General features: G+C 45.1%; 1 protein-coding gene across 2 annotated transcripts in view; it reads left to right on the top strand.

The window, feature by feature from the left end:
- The window catches only part of GOSR1 (golgi SNAP receptor complex member 1), a 57,914-nt gene extending 52,364 nt beyond the window's left edge, over window positions 1–5,550 (top strand). For both annotated transcript variants that reach the window (XM_067565879.1, XM_067565878.1), the window contains exon 9: window positions 994–5,550. In XM_067565879.1, coding sequence (XP_067421980.1) covers window positions 994–1,118 — 125 coding nt within the window. In that variant the 3' untranslated portion in view covers window positions 1,119–5,550. The remainder of the gene's footprint in view (window positions 1–993) is intronic.
- The last annotated feature ends 17,627 nt before the right edge of the window (window positions 5,551–23,177 follow it).

Below are 23,177 nucleotides of genomic sequence, written 5' to 3'. Positions count from 1 at the left end.
TATTTAATTTTCATTTAGAGATCTAGAAAAACAAAATCTAACATACTCCAACTACATATACTCTGGTAGAAGTATTATTGTATTTTATTGTTTTCCTGGCATTTCCCTTTCAGGGACACATGGCTGCAGTTTGATGTGGCTCTGTCATACCTGTAGGGTAGAGCTAAATGTTTCCATGACCTGAAGATCCCCTTGTGTCACTCAGATCTCTTGATTGTAAGTTTTTAGTTTGTTCGTTTAATCTTCCCTCATTTCATGCTCCAGGCTAAAGAATGTGCTGGATTGTGAAGTCATGCGTGTTTACCATTTTTTCTATTATTTTTTTTCCTTTCCATTGTAGCAATGCAAAGAGTGGCATTAGACTAATTTGATTAGACAGATTACATCCTGAAGATATGTAGCTTGATGAGACATAAATTTCATTAGACTGTTTTTAGTGACTGGCAAGAACAAAAGCAACTCAATAAATGTTAGCATTAAAAGAGTCTTGGGTGCAAAGACGAAGCTCTGAAACTTGTGGTCTCATTGCAGATCTCATTTTTATACATTAAATAAAGCTCTGCATTTTGCAGGGAGGGCAGTTCTTCCCTCTATGCCATGCAGTAAACAGTCTTCATCTGTGGAATGTGAATTATTTCTGCAGCCAAACACCATCCATTGTTCCTTGTCTTTACCGTTACTAGTGTTCTGCTAAATAAAGTCCGCAATTTTTTTAGGCAGCTAGCCCTGATTTGATGCTGGATTAAATAGGATTTTGCATAAATACCAGCTTTAAGCTTTTCTGTTATCCTCTTCCTCTCATTGTTTCTTTTATTAATGAAGTAAAATTGTAATCTTGCTAACTAGCCATAAGGCCTTTTTGTTGCATCTGTTTTTTTTGGTTTGTGAGTAGTTCTAAACTCTTCGCTTTGCTACTAACTTCTATATTCAGATCTGGGGCCTGTCCAGTTTTGATGCTGCTTGCCCATATGACCTTAACTCAGACCCCCAAAGATCGATTTCCCGCAGTGAACAACCTGATTCAAAGGATCAACCTACGGAAGCGACGGGACTCTCTCATCCTGGGTGGCGTTATTGGCATCTGTACCATTTTATTGTTGCTATACGCTTTCCATTGATGGACATTCTTCATAGACTCTGACAACCTCATCTTCTCCCACCCCATCAAGGAGAAGTGGGTGGGGGAAGTCAGTAGACCTGGTAAACAGCCTGCACATGATGGCTGGAATATCAGCATGATGTCTAAAGTTTATGGTGGCAGACTTTACAACACTGGTTTTGAGCTGAAGCTGCAGTATTTCTCCTTCCCTGCCATACATACTTCTTTCTTTTGTCAAATTTTGCTTGAATGTTTCTTTAAATCCCCTGTCTCACTATGAGGTAAGTAAACGTACAACATTTATCAGAATCAGTAGAAAATTTTCCCTACTGGATGATGGTAATGAAATCTGTCATTGGCTGTTAAATGAAACCATTTTTAAGCTTCTCTTAGGTGGAATCTCTTCAGGAAGCCCATTCAACTTTCCCCTGAAGGTCAAGTAAAGGACTAGATACTTTTGCCCTACAATAAGGATATTGCAGCTTTAAGCCAGCAAGTGAGTTTGTTACTGAATACAATCTCTACTTTTTTTACTCATGATTGAGCAATTGCAAGTCATTTCTACATAACTTGTGCTGTGAAAACTGTGCTCCTTCCCATCAATTCCTGAGACAAATAAGGACTGTTCAATTCACTTTTTGCACAGAAGATGTCTGAACTGCTATCTGAGGAGCACTTATAAGGTTTTTTGTGGCTTTAAGGGGACTCCAGGAAATATTTGCAGTCCTGATACGGAAAAAGGGAGCATAGTATCCTCTCAGTTTTACTGTAGTATTAAGTCATTTAAAGTGACCAAAAACACTTTCACCTGAAAGTAATCTTTTGGGTGTAAATATTTTGGTTTTGGCTGATATCACAAAAGTCTTCATAAAGACATAATAGTTTCAAAAGTCTATTTTAATTTAGATTAAAGATATTCTAATAGCATTAATATTTTTTACACTGTAAGTAGGATGGAGTCTAACCTGTACATTGGAAAGGGAAAATACATAGGTTAAGCCTGATGGCCAGTGTATCTGTGTGCAAAATTGTTAAATACGTAACTCCTCATGGTAAAGAGTTAAATGAGTGACTGAATATGCGATTACGTTTCTTCTCTAGTATCTGCAAAATACATGTTCATAGATACTTTTTTCAATTGTTCATTGTCCAAACACATCAGAGATCTTACATTGTCAGCAAAATCTGTTGGATTTGTCCCTTCAGATGAGTATCTGTTTAGAAATCTAACTTTAGGAATGTCTTTGATATAGCAAATACACAAATTACAGGTTCTCTCCCCTTTCCAATTGTTCTTTGCCATCTTTTCCTCTCTTATAACTGTTACTAGCAAAACTCTAACCAAGGCACTGGGCTTTTTTCTAAGAACTTGATTAACTCTTTGCAAAACTGACTTACAACACTCCCAAATTTAGTGTCTGCCCTCCCATTAACCGTGGCTGTCAGAGACAGTACAGAGACCTTCCCATCCCCAGGGTCTGCTCTGTGCTAGAAGATTTGGCCACCCACAACAGTCATAATTCATTTTATTACTGCTTTTATAGTGTATGTGAAGTACCCTTTTAGAGGGAGTAAAGAATTGTGCCTGTGTAGTGTGTGAAACCACACAGTTGTGTAAACTGTATTGTTCCTTTGGACTTGAAAAAGGCTTTTGTGCAGAATAACATCTTTGTGATAAGCAGACTACAAAGACTTTTTTTTGTTGTTGTTGGTTATCTTTGGGATTAGAAGGCACTTGCAATTAATGCTAGTAAAATTGAGGTTTGTCTTTTTAAATAAGGGATGGTCATTTGGCTGATTGGGGAATATCCCTGGTTTTGAAATGAAGTGCTCATTAGGTTTTTTCTTGATAAAGACTGAAGATAAAGGAAATTTATTAATGAATCTCTGAATGTTGGGAGATCAAAACTCTTCTCCTCGGATACCTTATTTTCTTTGATTTTTCAAAGGGCCCTGATTGGCAGTAATGCTCCATAAGGGTTTATAGGATTTGGTTGCTATGTAGTTGGCAATTAGAAGACCTGCAATATCATAAATAAATGCATTTATTTAATCTGATAATCAGTCTTTTTAGTGGGCTTAATTGATTTGGTACATTATTTAATATTACTATGTTTTTTAAAAAAAGCTGCTAATGGAAAATGTGCAGATTGTAACAAATATGTAAATACAATCAATTTTTTATGATTGGGGAGGAGCTGATATCTTTTGTTATAAAATATAAAGGAGTAGAAATATGATGGATTCCCTTGGAAAATGAAAGGTTAACATTGGAGGTGGCATTTCAGTGGTTGGCAGTTGCTCAGTGGCTTTGATTTGGTGCTGGTGTTGAGATGGTTTTATATCAAATATATTTAATTATCCTAGCAGAATTGCCTCTTCGTGAGCTACTGTAATTCATGTACCTGGCACAGGCAGGCATCCAGCATCTTTCTCAAATGGATGGAATGGCTGTGGCCTGGGAGAAACTTGCTAAATGCCCTGAGTCCCTCTTCAAGCATGGCTCTGAAATTAGGGCAAGGACCTTAAAATAAGGTAGCGTAACCAGAAACCGGTGGGCTGATTTAAAATTTAATTCTGAGTCTCTGATCCACAGCCCCTCTCTTTGCAGCCCGTTCAGCTGCCCCCTATTATGAAATAGATTTCCTTATTTTTTTCATTGTCCAGTGCCGCTCTGCCTTTCCAGTTCTCAAGGCCAGTTAGAGGTTCCTGCCTTCCCTCTTGCTGTAGGTGGGGCCCATCGGTAGTCCAGCGACAATGGAAGTGCCGTCCTGTTTATCCACCAGCAGGAGCTATTGTCAGAAGTTGTGGACAAAGCACAAAAACAAACTTAGATCTCTTTCAAGATGCTTGTCGGTCTCCATCATCTTTCAGAAGGGAAACACAGAGTGTCCTGCGTGGGCTACACTTCCACGTCTTTTCCCCATTCTTAATTTGAGTGTGCTGTTTATTAGTAACCAGATGCCCATTCTAATGGTAAGCTATCCTTGAGGACACATGAAATTCTAGAAAGAGCTTTTCTGCCCTCTTTTACCCACCTCTAAATAAACACATGAATATTTCTTCCTAGTTAGTCTCCGGGCCCACTTTCTGGCTAAAAGTTGCAACAAGATTTTTCAGACTCCAGTCACCTCCAGTCAGACTCCAGCAATCCTGATAACGTCCAGTGCTGCATGAAAATCCTGTCAGTAAACTAGGATTCTAGGGGAGCCTCTACGCCAAATTAGAGTGTTGCATGTTGATGCCACGCCTGGCAACCATACCAGATTGCTGTTCCTGCAGTACAATCTCAATTCCTCACTATTCTGTATCCTTCACTAGAGAGATTGTGCAGAGCAAGGATACACAAAGGATTTTCTTCCCTGTATGTGTGTCTGGGGCCATTGGAATGTTCACCAGATCCCTCTTCATTAATAAGACAGTACGGTGCTTTTGTTAATCTGAGAGTCTGCCTGCTGTTGAGGTGTGGTAATGGAAAACACAGCACTTTAATTCTTCAATTAATCCATGGCAAATGTAGGAACTTTTTAGGCATTGAGTTCTGAATTCGGTGAGGATTTCCTCCCACATCGTTATATAACCAACCAATATTTGCAAAAGTCCTCTTTTGAAGGTCCCAACCAAAATCAGAATGTACACAAAGTAAAGTTCCCCATTGGGTGTTGAAAATAAAAAGGCAGCAATGTGTAGGTGTGAGATGTGCATTGACAGTTCAACTTTCCAGGCTTTGTTCCTCAAGGAACCCAAATTGTGAGGTTACCCTGAGAATTGCTGCACAGGGGGTAACGGCTGTCTTTTGACCATATAGCTAATTTAGCCAACACAGTTAAACTACTAAAATAACTAAGAAGTTGCTTCCCCAGCACCCTGGATGGGCATAACAGGATTTTTTTCCTGTGGTTTTCAAGTAACATTCAGGGCAGGGAAGGAGGGACAACCAGCTTTGTTTCAGTGGTTTCAGAATGATTTCCTCCTTTAGAAGGTACAAAGTTGGTGTTAAGAAACTCTGCAGGGAAGGGAGTGTATGTAACAATGTGCAGCACAGGAGAATACATTGAAAGACAACTTGAGACAAAGCTGAGCCATACTAGGGGAGACAGCTCTGTGTCCTGTCTCTCTCCTGATGACTGAACATTGCAATCGGTGTGGTGCTTTCAGTTTTGAATGAGTAGGCTGTTGTTGGTCTGCCCACCACAAAGAGAGAGGGAAGCAGTTCAAATCACACTCTCTCAAGACTAAAGGTTATTCCATCTCATGGAAAACACCAATCCAGCTCCATGTATATTCTTTTCCAATTGCACTTTCTAATTTGTTTGCTTTTCAGGTGGCTTCTTAAAACCTAACTGTTTTATTGTACCTGTAATTATTTTTGTTCTCACCTAATGTGCATTTTCTGTATGTATAGAAAAGCTTTGTTATGTAATTTAATAATAAATTAGAAATCTAAATTATGGTGCCTTTTTTTTTCTGTAAGAGTGCCAGGCTGCCTACACCTCAGTTTCAGTGGTGGACAAGACTTAAGTCATCCAGTCCATCTCCCTACCAATGCAGGTTTGTCACCTAGAATAAATATTCTAATGTTCTTATCCAGTCTTGTCCTAAATGTCTCAAGCATACATGGACACCCTTCCTCCTATTTATATCCATATGTTCCACTCTAAATAGGTCCTCTCCCTTCTTGGTGTTTAAACCCTTCCTACGTTGGCAGACCTTTACACCCTGCCCCTCACAAACTCTTGTAGTTCTCTCTAGGCAAGCACTATGTACATGTCAGCCATTCTCTGCAGCCCCAGAGTCGTTTTTCTCTGAATTCCCTCTTATTTCTCAGTGTTTTTCTGGTAATGAGGCCCCCAGAATTTCCTCCAAATCTGTGACATGATGAGTATGCTGCCCAAAATTGCATTCCCCTGTTTAGTTGCCATACTGTGTTGCAAACTTATGTAATTTGTTTCATCCAACACCAGAAATGAATGGTGCTGGTTACTGAAGTATACAGTGTGACAAAAGGTAAAGGGCTGCGTGTGCTCTCACACAGACATGCAGATTTGGTCCATTCTTTTTCCTATCAGCATCTACATTAGAATCACTTGAGGAAAATGATGGTGGCTCCTTTCACACAGTTTCAAGAGGTGCAGGCAAGGATTTTCCTGATTTCAAGATGATCTAAAAGGCTTCTGTAAAGCAATACTATAAAGTGTTTAAATCAGCATAGGTGTTGGTGCTCATTTGGGGATTAAACTGACTCATATACATGTACAAAAAAATCTGAAAGTCCAATCTACATGACCACTAGCACAAAATCCTTTTTGTTTTTTCTCTAAGAGGTTATCAGTAGCAACTCCGAAAGTTTAGGGGAATCCTTTGCTTTTTAGATGCTTGTGAGGTCATCAGCTCACATGGAAATTCAGAAAAAAAAATAATTTAATGGAAACTAAATGACCTCCTCCATTTATTGTTTAACACATTCCCTTCTCCCTCCTTCCCCTTTCCCTACAGATGTTTAGACACTTTAGATACATTTTTTTTCACTTCCCTCTGTTTCACACTGTGTTCTGCAGGAAATCTTGTTCTTGTGGTGGTGGTTTTCTCCCCAAACTGGTTTTCATCTCCCTAGAAGTGCAGTGCAGCAGTTACTCACATAGCTGATTCTTGTGCTGTCTGCTTCCCCTTTTCCCCACTCACCACCACGACCACCTGGAAGAGACACTCTGGCATAAGCTTAGTTTTCATATATGTGCCTGCCAGTCCTGCCATCCATCTGAGACTACCTGTCAGAGTGATAGAAATAGGCTGCTCCCTTGAGTCACTGTCTGCATCTGTCCTTTTCATTCGAATGCGCACCGTACCACCTAGCCAGCAGGCTGCTGCCTGCTACTTCTCATGTGTGTGCAGAGTACCGGATGGAAACCTTTCAATAGCCAAGATGGATTAGAGAGAGCTGTGCATGCTGTCACTTCTGGCACTTGCTTTAATTCAGTCTCGCTCAGCTTCCCTGATTGTGGAGATTCAGATCCACCTGTAATCTTGGGGCACAAACTCTGCCACCTAGCCTTTGAAGTGCACCGTGGCAATCCATGTAATCAGCTGTTTGAATACTGATGGAGCAGAACTTCAAAAAGAGCTTATTTTATTTTCTAAAGGACTTGATTGATTAAAAATTAAGCAGTGTTAACATCTTCCTCCGACTAGCGACTGCCAGTGAAACTTCTGTGTATTTTAAATGAAGATGTTCTGGAAAATAATGGATCCTTGCTGGCACGCAATATGAATTGCTGTTGTGTTCTCTCGGGAGAGCCAGATAACACTATTACCTATGTTTAAAAACAAAACACACATTGTTACCAGTAATACCTTTAAACTACTTTCTCAAACAGGATAAGTAAGCCATGGGATGTGACGGAAAACTCATGTCCTCTAATCAGAGTGTAGAAACAGTGGATTTTGCACAACTAATCATTTCCCTAAGGTGCAGCTGTTCACCTCAATTAAAATTATACTTAATTTCCTCATTTGTTTTGTCACTTGCTGTTTCTCTCCTCTATGTATGAATTACCTCTTCTTCGATGTAGGGTGTCTAGTTTGGACTTTGTGTGCCTATATACTAATGTTTCATATTAAAATGAGACCCCAACTGCAAAACAAATTCTGCCAAGTTCCAATTTCATCCTGAAATCTTGGTTTCCTTCATGTTGTATAGCAGTGCATGCTCCAGTGGGAATATCTTAAAAGTTGACCCCTCCACACCCAAATGGCCTGTAAACTTGCCCAGTAGGATACAAGACATCTGCTGTTCTTACACTAATCCATGAAGACTCCTGGGAAGGGAGAAATCAGAAGTAAACACTTTATGGTAGAGGTAGGTGTAAGTATGCAGGTAGTATGACATAGTGTCTAGAGCAGAGGACTAGGAGTCACAGTTTATCTGTGGTTCTACCGATTCGCAGTATGACCTCGGGTAAGTTACTATATCCTGTGTTTCAGTTTACCCATCTGTAAAACAGACTTAATATCTGTGTCACTAAAGCAATGTGCATCTTAATAATTTTAATGTGCATGGAGGTTTTATTTAGTCCCTTTCAATCAGAATGATATGCCATGTCATCTGATTCTGATTGACGCGTTAGTGTGATACGGACCTATGAAGGAATAGGCAGCCTGCTCAATTTACACTTCTCATCAGAGAGAGCTACTGCATGCAGACGCTGGTTAAAATGGACAGAAATGAAAAATGAAAGAAGGAAATTATGCTTACTATAAGGACCATAAAATAATTTGGGGGGCAAGAGAAGCAGATATTCCAGCGTCGAGCATTTTTATACTTTGCAATTTCCACCCCTCTGTTCTAGGGAATGAGATAAGGAACTACAGTACCTTGGACAGCTCCCTGGCTTCATTCAATCCTTTAACCTTTTCCTGTGGCCTGTAACAGGATTTTCATAGAAATGTAGGACTGGAAGGGACTAGGATAGGTTGTTTAGTCCAGTCCTTGGTACTGAGACAGGACTAAGCATTATCTAGACCATCCGTGACAGGTGTTTGTCTGACTTGTTCTTAAAAGCCTCCAATGATGGAGATTCCACAACCTCCCTAAGTAATTTGTTCCAGTGCTCAACCACCCTGACAGCAAGTTTTTCCAAATGTCTAACCTAAGGGTATGTCTACACTGTGGAGTGAAGTCAATTTAGTTTAAATCAGCTTTCACTCCTGAATTTTAGAAATCCGGAGCGTGATCATACCATGCTCATTGCGTCAGGGAATTGCATCCCCACTAGCCGTGCTTGGGTCAACAATCAAAGCAGTGCACAGTGGGTAGCTATCCCACAGTGCAACTAGCCACAGAGGCTTTTGGGAAGGTGGTTGTCCTCCCATGATGCACCACACTCCCCTCCCCCACTTCTTGTCCCAGTCCAAAACAAACAGACGATCTCCTTTTCATGCCATTTCTTCAAACCCTTCAGTGTCTGCCACGCGCATCCCATTGCTTGAGAGGAATGGAGCCCACTCAGCTCTGCACTATTGTTGTGAGCATCACCAACACCTCACGACTTATTCTGCAGTATTTTCAGGGTGAGACGAGCTGCAGCGCTGAAAATTGCGATGTTACGGAGGCTTCCTTGCTACAAGCCATAGAATGAAAGTTCCCATTTACTGCAGTCTGTCATGCACCATCTGCAGTCGGTGGACCGCCGCTTCTGGTCCCGGGAAATAAGCAGTGACTGGTGGGATCGCATCATTATGAAGGTGTGGAATGATGAGCAGTGGCTGCAGAACTTTCGAATGCGTAAGGCCACTTTCTTTGAACTTTGCGGAGAGCTCTCCCCAGCCCTGAAATGCAAGAATACTCGCTTGAGACCAGCTCTGACAGTGGAGAAGAGCGTGGCCATCGCTCTGTGGAAGCTAGCAACACCAGACTGCTACCGATCAGTTGGGAATCAATTCGGAGTCGGTAATACCACCGTCGGAGCTGCTGTGATTCAAGTGTGCCGGGCCATTAATAGACGTCTGTTAAGAAGGGTAGTGACTTTGGGAAACGTGGAGGACATAATGGAAGGTTTTTCCGCGGTGGAGTTCCCAAACTGTGGCGGGGCAATAGATGGCATGCACATCCCTATCTTAGTCCCGGACCACCTTGCCACAGAGTACATAAACCGATAGAGATACTTATCAATGGTGTTGCAGGTCCTTGTGGATCACAGGGGACGCTTCACCGACATCAATGTGGGGTGGTCTGGAAAGGTGCATGACGCGTGCATCTTTAGGAACTCAGGTCTTTTCAAAAAGATGCAGGAGGGCACTTTCTTCCCTGACCAGAAAATAAATATTGGAGACGTTGAAATGCTAATAGTGATCCTGGGTGTTCCTGCTTACCTCTTGCTCCCCTGGATGATGAAGCCCTACGCTGGGCACCTGGACAGCGAGAAGAAGTGTTTTAATAAGAGGCTCAGCAAGTGCAGACTGGTGGTGAAATGTGCATTTGGACATTTAAAGGCGCGCTGGCAAAATCTGCTCAGTAGGTTAGAACTCAGTGAAAAAAAATCCTAATGGTTCTCTCTTTCTGCTCGCTTCAGCCGGCAAGGAGTGCAGCACGTACTGCACCTGGCTCAATCTCCTCCTAGACCACTTTGGGGTGGGGGCTAAGAAAGAATGCAGAGTTTTGCAGTGGCTGCAGAGGGAGTCTGTCTTGCCACTGAACTTCCTGAAGCTCAACCAGACCATCCCTGACCAGTGTTTGTCCTTCCTGTTCTTAAAAACTCCAGTGACAGGGATTCCACAATCTCCCTTAGAAGCTAATTTCAGAGCTTAACTATCCTTAGAGTTAGAAAGTTTTTTCCTAATATCTAACCTAAATCTCCCTTGCTGCAGATTGAGCCCATTACGTCTTGTCCTGCCTTCAGTGGACCTAGAGAACAATTGATCACCAGTCTCTTTATAATAGCCTTTCACATATTTGAAGACTCTTGCCAGGTCCCCCCCTCAGTCCTCTTTTCTCAAGACTAAACATGCCCAGTGTTTTTAACTCTTCCTCATAGGTTTCTAAACCTTTTATCATTTTTGTTGCTCTCCTGGTCTTTCTCCAGTTAGTCCACATCTTTCTTAAAGTGTGATGACCAGAACTGGACACAGTACTCCAGCTAAGGCCGCCCCAAATAGAGCAGGACAATCATCTCCTGTGACTTACATACGACACTGCTGTTAATACACACCAGAATGATATTAGCCTTTTTTGCAACTGCATCACATTGTTAAATCACATTCAGTTTGTGATCCACTATAACCTCCAGATCTGTTTCAGCAGTCCTACCATCTAGCTTAGCTATTCCCCATTTTGTATTTCTGTGTTTGAGTCTTCCTTGTGAAGTGTAGTACTTTGTACTTGTCTTTACTGAATTTCATCTTGTTGATTTCAGACCAGTTCTCCAATTTGTCAAGGTCATTTTGAATTTCTAATCCTGTCCTCCAAAGTGCTTGGAAGACCTTCCAGCTTGGTGTCATCTGCAAATGTTATAAGCATACTCTCCACTCCATTATCCAAGTCATTAATGAAAATGTTGAATAGTATCAGACCCAGAAGAGACCCCTGAGGGATCCCACTAGAAACGTTCTTTCAGTGTGACAGCAAACCATTGATAACTACTCTTTGAGTACAGTCTTTCAACCAGTTACACACCCACCTTATAGTAATTCCACCTAGACCGAATTTCCCTCGGTTTGCTTGTGTTCACTTCAGTTAACACACGTTTTTAAAGCATGATGAAGGGTTTTGGCCACATGACTCCAGTTAAAGTGAACAAACTCCCCATATTGCTTTAAAGATTTGGAGGCTTCATCTCCCCCTGAGACAGTGGAATGCACTGTTTTGCACTTCCAGTGCTGGTAATAAGTGGTGCAGAAAATTCCATCTTCGTTTGGAATAAAAAAAAGTCAATTATTTATAGAGCCTGCATCCTTTTCTCCAATTCCAGACAGTCAATAATTTATAGTGGCACAATCATGCAATTTTTTATTAACTATCAACCTTCAACAGGACTCTTGTTCTTATGAAAATCTTGTGTCCCTCCTGACATAATCAAACACCGCAGATGTCGATGCAATATGAATGAGCTGCGCTCCAGTTCTTTAATCCTATTGTAATTCCATGAGAAGGGCTCTTGTTGAAAGAGAACTGAGCATTTTTCGCTACATTCATAAGGAGAGGCAGGAGTTAATAGGTTCTTTGTGTTTCCTTGAAACTGGGGTGATCTTTAGGACTTGCTGCCTTATGGATTTAATTTTCAAGATCTTGAAAGGGATAATACTCAACGCTTATGGGCAGAGACTACACTTTCAAAAAATTGCCCAAACTTGACTAGTTATCCAAAATTCGGTGCGTCGGACCTAACTGCTATGCAGGCATGTGTAGAAGAAGTTTGGGCTCTGGGATGAATGCCTTAAAGAAGCTCTGAATTAGCCTTGTCTTAACCTTCCCTATTCCTTTGGATATGTTCATAACTGTTTTATAAGCATGGGTTCATGTAAATTAATGTATGACGGGGTCAAACCGGATGGCTACCGGCAAGTGCTAGAAGGCCAATATATCAGCCAGTCCCTTTTCCTCTGGTAGCTGAGCAGGGATTACTCCAGGTTAATTAACACACCTGGAGCCAATCAAGGCCCCGCCCAGAACTTGTTAAAAGCCTCCCCTGTGGAGAACGGGTGTGGCCGCAGTTGAGAGTGAGGCCAGCTACCAGACAGTGTGTGAGCAGGCAAGACGCTGTCAGAAACCAGAGGGTTTCGGAGAAGGAGCAGACCGCTGGCAGAAGGGAACCCTGCAGGTACAAAGACTGGGGGAGGGAAAAACCCTGCCCGAAGAGGGCAAAGGACCTTTCCCAGGCCTGAGGGAAAAGACCCTGCCAGAAGGGGAAGATCGAACTGGACATTTGGTTCGGCACTACCATGCCCAGAGGCAAGGAGGCCCGGAAGGGCCCCTGACGGAGCAGGGTCTAGACATTGTCAGGGGGCACGGGGAAGTAGCCCAGGGAAGCGAACAGTTTTCCTGAAACCACAGTGAGAGGCTGCTGCTTGTAGGGTCCCTGGCTGAGGCCCGGAGTCGAGGGTGGGACCGGGCCCCCACCACCAGCCATTCACTGGAGGGGCAAGAGCCCCAGCGAAGAGGCAAGGGCTTGTGAGAACCGGAGACAGGACCGGGAGCCAAAAGGGAGCGGCCATCTTAGAGCAGCTGTATTATCCACCCCCACCACTAGAGGGTGGAAGAACGCTAAGGGGTGAAGCAGTTCCCTGACCTCCCTCCGGAAGGAAGCGCTGGACCCCCCGAGGTAGAGGAAGAGTTTTGTCACGCTAGTCTCTGCTGAGTTAATGTTGAATCCCAGTGAAACGAGGATCTTTCTGGTATCTGACTCCCATTTATCTTAGTTATCGTGGTAGAAAGCTTTGTTATGGGCCCTTCAGATCAAAATCCCACCTCTTCATTACTGTGATCTGAGTGTCCAACAATCTGATTAAACCCCTCACCGAGCGCAGACAACGTATTGATTAAATCTACAGCTCTCCTGGTTTGTGCCGTTTTTGCCTGTTAGTTTCACATTTTCCAGTTTTTTAATTCAGAATCTCCCGTGGACTGTTTGTCTTGCTCTCCTGTCTTTTCCTGGTTACACGTGTGATTCCTGCCATATCTTATCCCTTTACCCTCTTGCCACCTCTTTTAGGGTTTCTTAATCTCTCCCCTTCCCTCCAGACCCTTTCAGTCTTTGTTCCTGATGGAAGCCTAGGGCTGCTGGGCTTCACTGCCTGACTTCTTACAGCCCTGCTGTGTCTTTCTCTGGATACATGGTCTCTGACTGTAATTAATGGTCCCCCATGTCCTTGAGAGAGAACATTGGCTGTTCTCTCACCAGTCATTGTCTCATCATCATCTGCCTTCAGCTTCCCTTGAGCATCCCATATCTATCAATCAGTGATGTGTTTTAGGTGTCATCGTCTGTAATTGTTTTCCTTGAGGTCTTGCATCCTCTATGTTCCCTTTATCTTCCCTTTTCTCAAGCTGTACATCCTGACACACACTTTCCCCTTCTTCCCCAACATTTGGTCTCCATTTCAGCGATGCAGGTCGTCACCCCTTGTCTCGTGTTCAGATCTAATTAAGATGTCATTTCGTCAAAAGTTGGTGTTTATATTGCAGTAGCGTCCAGAGGCCCCAGTCAGAATCCAGGGCACCATTGTGCTAGACGGTGCATGTGCGAGCGCACACAGTCCCTACCCCAGAAACACAAGCCCCCTCCATATCAACTGCATTGTCCTGAGACCACCTTCCCCCCTTCCCATTCCATGAAACCAGCACGGGGCAGGAGCTGCGCTTCATTCTGAAGCGTGTCGTGTTTTGCAGACACCTGGGGGCGGTTAGCCAGTCACTTGGTGTCGTGCATTCTTTGGACTCCGCTTGAGAGGGGACGTGTTAATGTTGATGTAAAGGGAGGCAGCATAGTCTAGCTGTGAGCAAAGGACTGTGATGCAGGATGCTGGCTCTGCCACTGCCTCACTTTATCCTTCTCCTAGCTGAATTTATCTTTTTACAATTCACATGGATCTCTTCTATTGGCAACCCAGCATCCGTACCTTATTGGGAGCTGTAGGGACAGGATAAGGGGCTTACCACAGTAGGCAGCCATTGGAGCAGAGCAGTGACAGACTCGGGCTCCAGCAGGATTTTCCCTCCTTGCATTTGCTTTTGAGCCCCTTAACATCTGGTGACAGATCTCCACAAGCCAGGAGCTAAAAGGGGCAGCAGCACAGATCCTATAGGAGATCCAGCTGGTCCTTTTCCTTCATTCCTCCACACTTACTCTACACAGCATAATTTGCAAGGATAAGACATGGATGGATTAGGTGGGTCAGACCCTCTGTCTTGGTGCAGTTGAAACTGGTGTCAAATGTGGTGAGTTATTACCTCTCAGATGAACCTGAGCTGTTATTTGGGTGACTGTTTGTGCTCGTTCCAGTAATGTCACTCTGGGGATTAGGCCTAATGAACGCTATTCTCCAGACACATGGTATTCATCGGAAAACAGAGCGGTGCCATCTCACGCAACACGGAGAGAACCCGTTAACTGTGGGGAGTGAGAAATGATTGCAACACTCTCCCTCTGTTTGGGACTGGATCCAGGGGGGCCTTTCACCTCTAAGCGCACTGGTTTGAATCCAGCCCAGGGGAAAACGCTTCTCTTAGGGCTGCTTATTGGATTGTCCTTCTTTTCCTAGTGGACAAGGGCCCACATCACAGAAGTGACCATCACAGCTGACCTCCCTCCCCTTGTCTCTCTCATATCCTGGGCCCAGTAGGGCTAGAGCATTGCAACCATCACAACTGAGAGTCAAAGTGGAGGACTACGTGACTACGGACCTTTCCCTCGCCCCTATAAAGGCAGCTCCGCCTGGGTCTGGCATCTGTCCCTGGCACTGAATTGAAATGTGTGGGGGGTGGGAGAGGCTTGAATGTCAGGCCTTCAGGAATGTGCACTGCTAACATCAAGGAAGGCAGCTTCCGTCGAGCCAAGAGGAGTGATGGCTGCCACGGTGGGCCTGGTGCACAGACTGCCATAACATTCCAACAGCTGGGAGCCACAAGAAAACACACTGGCTCCTCGAAGCAGGGTGGACATCGCTGGAGCGAGAAGACCCCTGGCGACTGTCCTACTGGGTGGGAGCCCTTCCAGCGGTGTCCATGTCCTACAGCAACTTGAACGGAATCAGGCAGTCTCTCTAGGGAGGGAAGGTCCCATCTGGGTTAATAGCTGCAGTTTTCGACCCGCTCCTGTGGGCTCCTGTGGGGTTGAGTGATTTTCTTCCCTCTTTGTATTATGCAAAGTGCCTGGTGAGCCGTGTACATGCGTCTCTTTGGAGAGAGAGAGAGGTGTGTATGTTAAAAAGCAGAGCTGTCCTGGCACCTCGCCTCCTTCGCCCCGTCTCGTGTTAACCCTTTCACGCTGTCTCCCACGCTGGCATGGAAGGCAGCAGCAACCAGCCAGGAGCATTTCGTCTGACACCTGGCACTGCAGAGTGTCTGAGGAAATGGAGGAGCAGAGGGTGTGTTTCTAGGGTGGAGTTTCTAAAGCTGACTAGGAGACTTGGATGCCCTATTCCCATTCCTTTTCATGGGGTTCAGGCAGCTAAACCCCTTAGACAGCGTTGAAAGTCTCTGGTACCCAGCTGTGTGCCCGGTGTCTAGGTGCTGAGGTGAGGTGGTGCATCTAGCGTAGCTTTGCCATGTGAGGGGAACCAGGCTTGGCTCTCTTTAGCCACTCCTGCCATTTCCCGACACAAGTGACTAGGCATGAAAGCTGTTTGCTCCCATCTTGCAAGAGGAAGTTAAGGACGCTCTGGTTTGAAGACGCAGTCTCTATGACACTGCCATCAGGGTGGCAATAGCTGGGCCCACGGCGATACCTGTGGTTATTGTGGGTGCCCACTCTGAGAGACGGGCACTGCGCTGCATCCGGGGCAGCTGGAGGGACTGTCTGTGGAGACCCCTGTCGTGCACATGGATGGATGTTGCCGTGTGTGAGCTATCTTGGTCAGACAGCCAGTGCCCTTGTTTATTATCTGCAGAGCAGTGAGTGTGGGGCACTGTACAAACAGACACGATCCCAGCACCCAACACTGTTAAAGGCACAGCGGGAGGTAATACTTCTAAGACGTCCTCATGTACTGCAGTATTTTAACTCTAAGGGTTTGTTTTGTTTTTTTAAACTGCAAAAGTACCATCTACAACCCTCTGCCCTGCTGAAGCTGATGCAATAATAATCGGTTTGCGTTGATCCTGCGCGGGGTGGACTAGTGTCTAATGAAGTGGGTTTTATGAAATTGGGCCTAAGACCAAAGCCTTGCAGAGTGTCAAGCATTTCCCTCTATTCTATGATTAAACATGCTCAAGGGGCGGTGAGAGAGACAGTGGGCGTACTGTGCTGCCAGAGGCATTTCCTCTTAAAGAACCTCCATCTGTTCTTTGATTCGGGCTAGACCTTATTGAGTTAAACGCCTTAACAAGTTTCAGAAGTATTAAGCATTTCTATCCCCCAGAATAGCACCTGTCTTTGCAGTGGCGAGGCTAAAAACATGACGAGTCATAAATCTTCACATTTCAGAGTATAGCTAAGCACAGCTGAGATCAGGGAGTAATCCTCCCTTTTGAGTATTCCACAATGTACAATGTGTATTATGGGGATTTTTGCTTTCCTCTGAAGCACACAGCACCAGCAACCATCAAAGACAAGGTCCTGAGCAGGGTGAACTGTCAGTCTGACCTACTGTGGCAGTTCCTATGATCTTTACAAACTAACTTGTTCAGTTACGAAAACTCTGAGCGCCGGCTCTGATGAATGGCCACTGAAAGTTATGTGGAAAGTGCTTTGTTCAGTAGCAGACTCATGTGAGACTTGATGGAAATGCCAAAGCTGCACAAAGAAGGGGTACCCATGCTTCCGGCACCGTGTCTCATGCTGTGAGGATTTCTGAGCCATTGCACAGCTGTATCTGGGGAACAATGACCGCTTCAGACTAGAAACCTCCAGGTGAACGCAGCTACTGCATTTGGTGACTGGCGATGCAGAGAGGAAAAAATACACTTTGTCAGGTCATCTTCAAAGGGACAGGCTGGTTTGGGTGCTGGGGAATGGGACAGGAGGTCACCTCTTCCGATTCTGTTCAGCTCTGTTCGTTGTTACCATTGGGCCTACGTGAAATGAGGTGATGGGCTTGGTCCAAATGCTGGCAGATATGTCTCCTCCCCACAGGCCCCTTTGCTAGCCACCTCTGCATTTAATGCAGGGATTTGAACTGGCTCTTCTCCGAGAAACTGAACGCCCCCCTGCTCCTTAGATGTGGTCCCTGCAGTGCAGCAAGACGCCTTACTGGAGCAGCGTGGGGAAGCTCCTCCGTCTGTTGCACCTGTGTTGTGAACAGAGAGGATGTGGAGCTGCAGGGCTGTCACCAGTGCAGAGCGAGGGCTGGCCCAGCATGCCGCTGGTTAAGCAACATGCCTGGGAACAGCATCGACTGGCTTCAGGGACAGCTCCTCAACAGCATCCTTTCACTGCAATTGCAGGGATGCAATTAGTCCTTCCGTTGCCCTCCCACAGCTCTCCTGGGCCCACACTTCAGTGGCCACGTCCACAGCTCAGAACCCTGGTTCACTCACCTGGCACGTGACTCGCTGGCAGGCCTAAGAGTGCCAAAGATGGCACTTAGCTGGGCCATGCTCTGCCTGCCTGGCATCTGCCTGGGTGAGGGTGCAACGGGATAGTCCATACACAGCTCCTTGTACAGGACAGAACCATTTGAAGCTGCCATTAAACCAAACCAAGGACCTGAACAAAAGTAACTAACAGCCATTGCATCCCATAGATGCGATGCTCCTGCTGCAGGGAGCTGTGCTGGGCATGTTGGGGGGAGCACACTCCACAGGCTCTGCAGGTGCTGGCATTGGGTCACTACCATAGGTGGCATTCTGCACTATAGAAAAGGCTGGAGTGCTTTTGTATTCAGCTCCAAACTTACATTGTTCCCTGAGCCTGGCACATGTCAGTGGCAGACGTGTTCCCCCCACCACTCCACGAACCAACATTGATGCAAATTCAGTAAGCGAAGAGGAATGTTAAGACGTGAACGAAATGTTTGGTAGAAACCATCTCCAACATGGAAATTAGATGTAACCCTCTCGCCATTTCCTCATGGATCTATTATTCATGGGCACATCAGGTTGGCCTATTAATAATACAGGAGGCTAAATCACTTGGCGCCCCATCCCTTTAGTGCTGCATCTGGGGAGAGGCTGTCGGCTTCAGTCTGTTCTATATCTGCCCAACCTTGTCTGTGACGTTTCGCTGATGCTGCCAAGTTAACATCCTTGACGGGGATTCTGACACGACACGCTCCTTGAGTCTTCTCCATGGTGACAGCCTTCTCCCATGGTTGTAGAAGCATTAATTATTTCCCTCCTGTTCCTCCTCGAGTGCTGAGTGTGATGGGAATGAAGTCCATGTGAGTGAGATCGGGAGAGGGGCAAAGGTAGGTTAAAGATTGGCCTGAGACAGCCAGGGAAGGATAGAATCCCAGCTGGTGGTTCTGAGGTGAGATCTCTGAGCAGATCCCATATGCAGGCCACACTAATGGCTCCTGTTCCTTGAAAGCCCGTCCCAAAGCCCTCTGGCCAAAGACTTAGTTACGCATTGCTGCTGGTGGCAACATCCAAAGGCCCTTGCTGTACATTCCTGTGTTCTCTGTGGGGGGGAAGGAGGGTAAGCCTATGGTGAGATGTGGACACATCCGAACAAGCCCTGCACCAAGGCAGATCGGGATGAGCCCTTTGGATTCAGAACTCAGAAGAACCCACATGGCAACCAACATGAGGCATTTTAATGAGGGTTACTCAGTGGTTCGGATAGTGTCGAGAAATGTTCTTAGGAATTCCCATTTTCTCAAGCCTCTGAAAAGTCCAGTTTGTAGATACGGGGGAAGTCCTTCAGTACTTGAGTTTGGGTAGGTAGCATACCGATTCCTAGTCACAGCTGGAACATCTGCGTTTTTGGGTCTCTGTGAAAACACAAGCAGGCACGCGCCATCTTCTAGAGGGGAGATCACGGTGAACAATAGGACCAGCCAGTTCTAATCACACCAGTTTACACAGTGACTTTGAAGAGATGTTCTCTGCACTAGGTGTATAACAAATACATTGTCTAGATGTTTGTTTAAAAACAAGCTGTTGCTCAGTGGAATTGCTTGAAATCTTCATCTTTCAGATCGATGTATTAAATATAAAAAGCAGGAACCATCGAGGACTTTTTGGATGAAAAATGGTTATTTGACCAAAAGAAAAACTTTCACAGACAACTTACATTTTGGTCAAAGATTTCCAATTTTTGAATGAAAAAATGGAAACCAAAATTTTCCTTGGGGGCAGGGAAAAAAGGTGTTTTTTGTTTTGTTTTTTTAGTAGAGGAAATAAAAAATTGGGTTTTGTACATATTTAGCAAAAATGGTTTCAAAAACTGAACATTTTTTGGTTTTGGTTTTCCATTTAAAATTTTTATTTTTTGCAGGATATTTAAAAAACAAATGTATGTTTTTTCTAAAATTTCCCACAAGAAATAATTGACATGTTTCAATCAGGTCCGACAGAAAGGTTTGCTAAATGAGATTTATTAAAACAGTCTTTCAAGGGAAAAGGCAGAAGTCCCATGCCATGGGTATCTGGGCTGGACAAAGGCCTGGGAAATATACTGTAGGAAGCAATCCTGCACTAGCTGAGGATGGATTAGATTAAGGTTAATGTATCTTTTCCATCTTTACTGTATATAATCTTCCATGTTACATTTTATAGCCAGCATTAGCACAGACTTAGTTTCATGTGAATTTTAACCTGGGCCTCTAGATATTTCCTCTGATGAGGTTACTTGTCAACATAGCTCCTCCTCCTCTTCCTCTGTGGTTCCCTCTCTGGAAGGAGGAGATTCCCAGCATAAAGACAGCGGCTTTGCACTTTCCAGGAGAGTTCACAATGATTTAATCTAATTGCCTCTGATGCTTTAAGCATCCACTTTCGGTTTTTAAGAGAAGAAATTACAGCCCAGCTGCCTAACAAGGAAAGAAGTCTTTCCTGTAACATTAGCTATTAAAGGAGCTGGCAGAACAAAGCCTTGTCGTAGTGCACACAGCCCAAGGCAGCCAGGGATTTGGACTGGGGCATCAGAGCAAAGAGGAGGTCCTGGACACTCCAGCTCTTTCTCTGTCATGATATCCAACCAGCATAGACCAAATAGCATCCCAGACTAAACCCGAGTGGCCAGTGCTGGGAAGGATAAGTTGCTGAATCCCAGTTTCATTGCAGTGCATGCAGACTTGGCTTAAAATATTGCATGCTACAGATTCCTTTGTTTGGTGAGCCGCCCGAAGCGAGCAGAGCCATGGCCCATCTAGACTGACATTGCAGCTCTTAGCAGGAGCTGGTGCCAAGAATCCACAGAAATTCACCTGACCATTTGGGAGTGGGGTTAGTCACTGCTGCTCTTTGACTATTGTCTCTTCGCTGGGGGTCCTTCTGCCATATGTGCTTCCGGCGATGTCGCTGTGTACTCCTCCTGCTGACTCACGCCATCAGCAACACGAGTTTCCCCGGTGTCAGTGCTGCTGTTGCACAGAATTAGGTTGAAGTGGTGTTTTCGGTTCCCTTTGTGCTATTACTCGGATGTGGCTCCGAAGTGGATACGTTGCATCAAAGCAGCTGGAGATGGGGCGTGCTTACCTTTACGGTGGGAAGGGGGAGGGATGCATGGTGGGGAGCGTGCTCTGGCCGTGCAGCCCCTTTTGTAGTGCTTTCCCTTGGCAGTGGCGCATCTTTCCCAAGCGCTGGCGTTTGTTGTTTACCCTGTCATGGGCGGAGTGGGACCCTCTCTAGGAAGCTGGGGGAGGTGGGAGGCCAGCCAGATGCTCTCTTCAGTCTCATCCTTCCTGAGCTGAAGTGGAAGCAGCCAGAGGTTGAGGACTCTGCTGTGTAGAAACTTTAGTTCGTCTCTCTCTTGGCAAGATCCTTTCTCGGCTGGGCTGGGTGGGGCTGCAAAATGCATTTCCATTTGTTCAAGGAAGGCACCATAGAGACTGTCAAAGGCAGACATTCATATTTAGCTGATGTAAAGGAATTTGGCAACTGACTGATCTTAGATTACTAGCGGTAAATCTGCCCAACGGCCTGTGAAGGGATGTTAGGTGTGGGGGTTCTGAGTTACTACAGAGAAACCTTTCTGGCTGTCTGGCTGGTGAGTCTTGCCACATGCTCAGGGTTTAGCTGATCGCCATATTTGGGGTCAGGAGGAATTTCCCCCCAGGGCAGATTGGCAGGGGCCCTGGGGGTTTTTCCCCTTCCTCTGTGCCATGGGGCATGGGGTCACTTGCTGGTGGATTCCCTGTACCTTGAAGTCTTTAAATCATTCTTTGAGAACGTCAGTAACTGTCTTAGGTCAAGGGTCTATTACAGGAGTGGATGAGTGAAGTTCTGTGGCTGCCTTGTGCAGGAGGTCAGGCTAGATGATCATAATGGTCCCTTCTGACCTTGTAGTCTGAGTCTATGAATTTGGGTGAGAGAGAGAGACTGCAGCGCCACATTGCTTTAATATAGGCCAGTGACCTTAAACAGCTGTGGCATCATAGAGGAGTAAACTCCCCCAAGGACTCGGTGCACAGACAGCGCACACCGTTCAGCAGCAGGCTAACTGTTGGAGAAAGAGACTAAGACCAACATTTGCGAGAGTGAGTAGGTGATATTGAGTGCCCAGCTGGAGAAACCTGAAAGGGTCCTGATTTCAGTGGGTGAGTACTCAGCCCTCAGCTCAACTGTAAGGCTTCTTAAGTTGGGTCCCCAAAATCACCAGTCACTCTTGAAAGTCAGCACCAGAGTCTGTAAGCGTGTGTGCGGGTGAGACGCAGCAGGAAGACCAGAGTTAGAATTAGTTCAGGCTTTAAACTTTGTATCGTGTCCTTAGTTCATGCGTTGTAGTACTGAGCTTCTGTGCAGCAAAACCCAGCAATGGTCCTACCCCGTTCCCGCTTACTGAGAACATTCTCCTGACCATATGAAAAGGAGCATTGTCAAACTGGCTCAAATGACAAGGGAGGCCCTGTCCACCACCAAGTCCATTTTCCAAGTGACCTCTCTCTTTTGGCCTCCTCTTCTCTTCAGGGCTGTCAAACTTGATCTTTGTGTGGCTTTTGGGCCTCTTTTCTCTTCCTTCAACCAAGTAATGCAATGGACGTTCTGCGTTCTGGGTCTTTTCAGATCCTTGGTGTATTGTTCTTTTGCTGTCATTTGGGCATTGAATATTCAAGTCCTGGGCTAATACGTGAAGCTGTTCCTGTCTAAATGTGATTGAGAACAGGAGAGTGAGAAATTAGTAGCTGTTTCCCTGGTGTCAGGTCCTGCCTGACACAGGAGAAAGAAACCAATAAAGTAGCAATGCTCTTTCACGATGCAGAAGAGGTTAAAAAAGAAGAGGACCCCAGTTACAGGGAAGAAGTATGATCCTGGGGATAGGGCTAGGAACCGGGAACAATGAATTCTCCTCCTGCTCTGCCACAGCAGATCATGGAATGTCAGTTTCCCCATCTCTGAAGTGGGAATAAGGTTCTTACTGTCCTCTGGGAAGTGCTGTATAAATGTGAAGTAGGACTATATATTGCAGTGTTATTTAAAACAACCACCCACCTGCTTATGTTCAGTCTCTTCTCCCAGCATGTTCGGGAACAGCCGGTGTAACTTCTAGGGAGGTGTGGGCCCAGCATCTCCTTTCCAGCAAGATTTCATTTTTGCTTCTATTAGGCTGACACCCCCACATATTTAGATCACTGTAGTCTCTGTGCTTGTACTCCAAGCCCTGAGCTGTGACATGGAAACCACTGCGTGCTATACTCTAGCAATCGCACAGGTTCAGGACCAGCATTTGTCTCCCAAAGCTTCTTTCTCCTCCTCTCTCTGCGCTGAGGAGAGCAGCTCACTTTGGGTGACATCTCAGTTCCTGGCCTGCCTTCTGAATGTATCAAC

This window comes from Emydura macquarii, unplaced genomic scaffold (genome assembly GCF_026122565.2).
Source record: "Emydura macquarii macquarii isolate MOO-44397 ecotype Brisbane River unplaced genomic scaffold, CSIRO-AGI_Emac_v2 contig_2699, whole genome shotgun sequence".
In the NCBI taxonomy this organism is placed as follows: Eukaryota; Metazoa; Chordata; order Testudines; family Chelidae; genus Emydura; species Emydura macquarii.
The sequence above is the reverse complement of the archived record's forward strand: the minus strand, read 5'-3'. Positions and strand labels throughout refer to the sequence as shown.